The sequence below is a fragment of the Vigna radiata genome, chromosome 1 (genome assembly GCF_000741045.1).
Source record: "Vigna radiata var. radiata cultivar VC1973A chromosome 1, Vradiata_ver6, whole genome shotgun sequence".
Classification (NCBI taxonomy): Eukaryota; Viridiplantae; Streptophyta; class Magnoliopsida; order Fabales; family Fabaceae; genus Vigna; species Vigna radiata.
The window spans coordinates 29,063,440-29,064,660 of record NC_028351.1 but is presented as its reverse complement, the minus strand read 5'-3'; the positions used below and the strand labels follow the sequence as shown (position 1 = coordinate 29,064,660).

At 37.5% G+C, this 1,221-nt stretch overlaps 1 protein-coding gene across 1 annotated transcript in view; it reads right to left on the bottom strand.

Annotated features, from left to right (window-relative positions):
• Nucleotides 1–115: 115 nt before the first annotated feature.
• The window catches only part of LOC106760954 (uncharacterized mitochondrial protein AtMg00810-like), a 3,400-nt gene continuing 2,294 nt past the window's right edge, over nucleotides 116–1,221 (bottom strand). Inside the window, exon 3 of the mRNA XM_014644408.1 lies at nucleotides 116–366. Coding sequence (XP_014499894.1) covers nucleotides 116–366 — 251 coding nt within the window. The remainder of the gene's footprint in view (nucleotides 367–1,221) is intronic.

The window sequence follows — 1,221 nt, the reverse complement described above, 5'->3', positions numbered from 1 at the left end:
TGTGCAATTCGTATAGCAGATTGATTGTCACAAAACAGAGGAACTGGTTGTGGCAAAGGTTGTTTCAAATCATGGAGCAAATACAAAAGCCATTGAATTTCACATGTTGTGGAAGCTAAAAGGCTCTATATTCTGCTTCAGTTAATGATCTAGAGATAGTACCTTGCTTGTTGGATTTCCAGCTGATTAAGGATGCACCATAGAACACATTAAAAGCAGTCACAAACCTTCTAGTATCAGGGCAAGCAGCCCAATCAGAATCATTAAAAGCCTTGAGAGAATGTTCTGTGTTGGAGGGAAAGAATAATCCTTGTCTTGGATTTTTCTTGATATATCTCAGGATCCTTATTACTGCTGCATAGTGATCTTCCAAAGGATTGGAAAGAAATTGACTGAGAGTACTAACAACAAAACATAAATTTGGTCTTGTGTTGGTTAGATATAATAACCTGCCAAGAAGTCTTTTATAGGCTTGCACATCTGAATAGGGTTTTCCTTCTCTCTTGGAGAATTTTGTGCCTGGCTGTATGGGAGTAGAAACAGGTTGACATCCCAACAATCCTACATCTTCTAGTAACTCTAGAGCATACTTCCTTTGTGACAAATTAATGCCCTGTTGAGATCTTGCAATTTCTAAGCCCAAAAAATACTTGAGTTGGCCTAGGTCTTTAATTTTGAACTTTGCATTTAATAGAGCCTTCACAGTTTGGATTTCCTGGATGTCATCACCTGCCAAAACTATATCATCTACATAAACAAGTAAGATGGTGATATGAGCATAATCACTTTTGACAAAAAGTGAATAATCTGATTTTGATTGTATGTAGCCCAAAGAAAGTAAAGTAGTTGTCAACTTGTAATTCCAATGTCTAGAGGCCTGCTTGAGTCCATATAAAGACTTCAACAACTTGCAAACTTGGCTTGGTTTCTCTATTTTGTAACCTAGAGGAAGAGAAATGTATACCTCTTCATCTAGATCCCCATGTAAAAAGGCATTATTCACATCTAGTTGATGTAAATACCAATGTTTGGAAGCTGCTAAAGCCAGAACCAATCTTACTGTTGTGAGTTTGACAATAGGTGAAAAAGTCTCAAAGTAATCTAAGCGTTCCTGTTGTGTGCAGCCTTTGGCTACTAACCTTGCCTTATATCGTTCAGTACTCCCATCAGCATGCCTCTTTATTTTGTATACCCATTTACATCCGATAGGTTGCTTTCCAT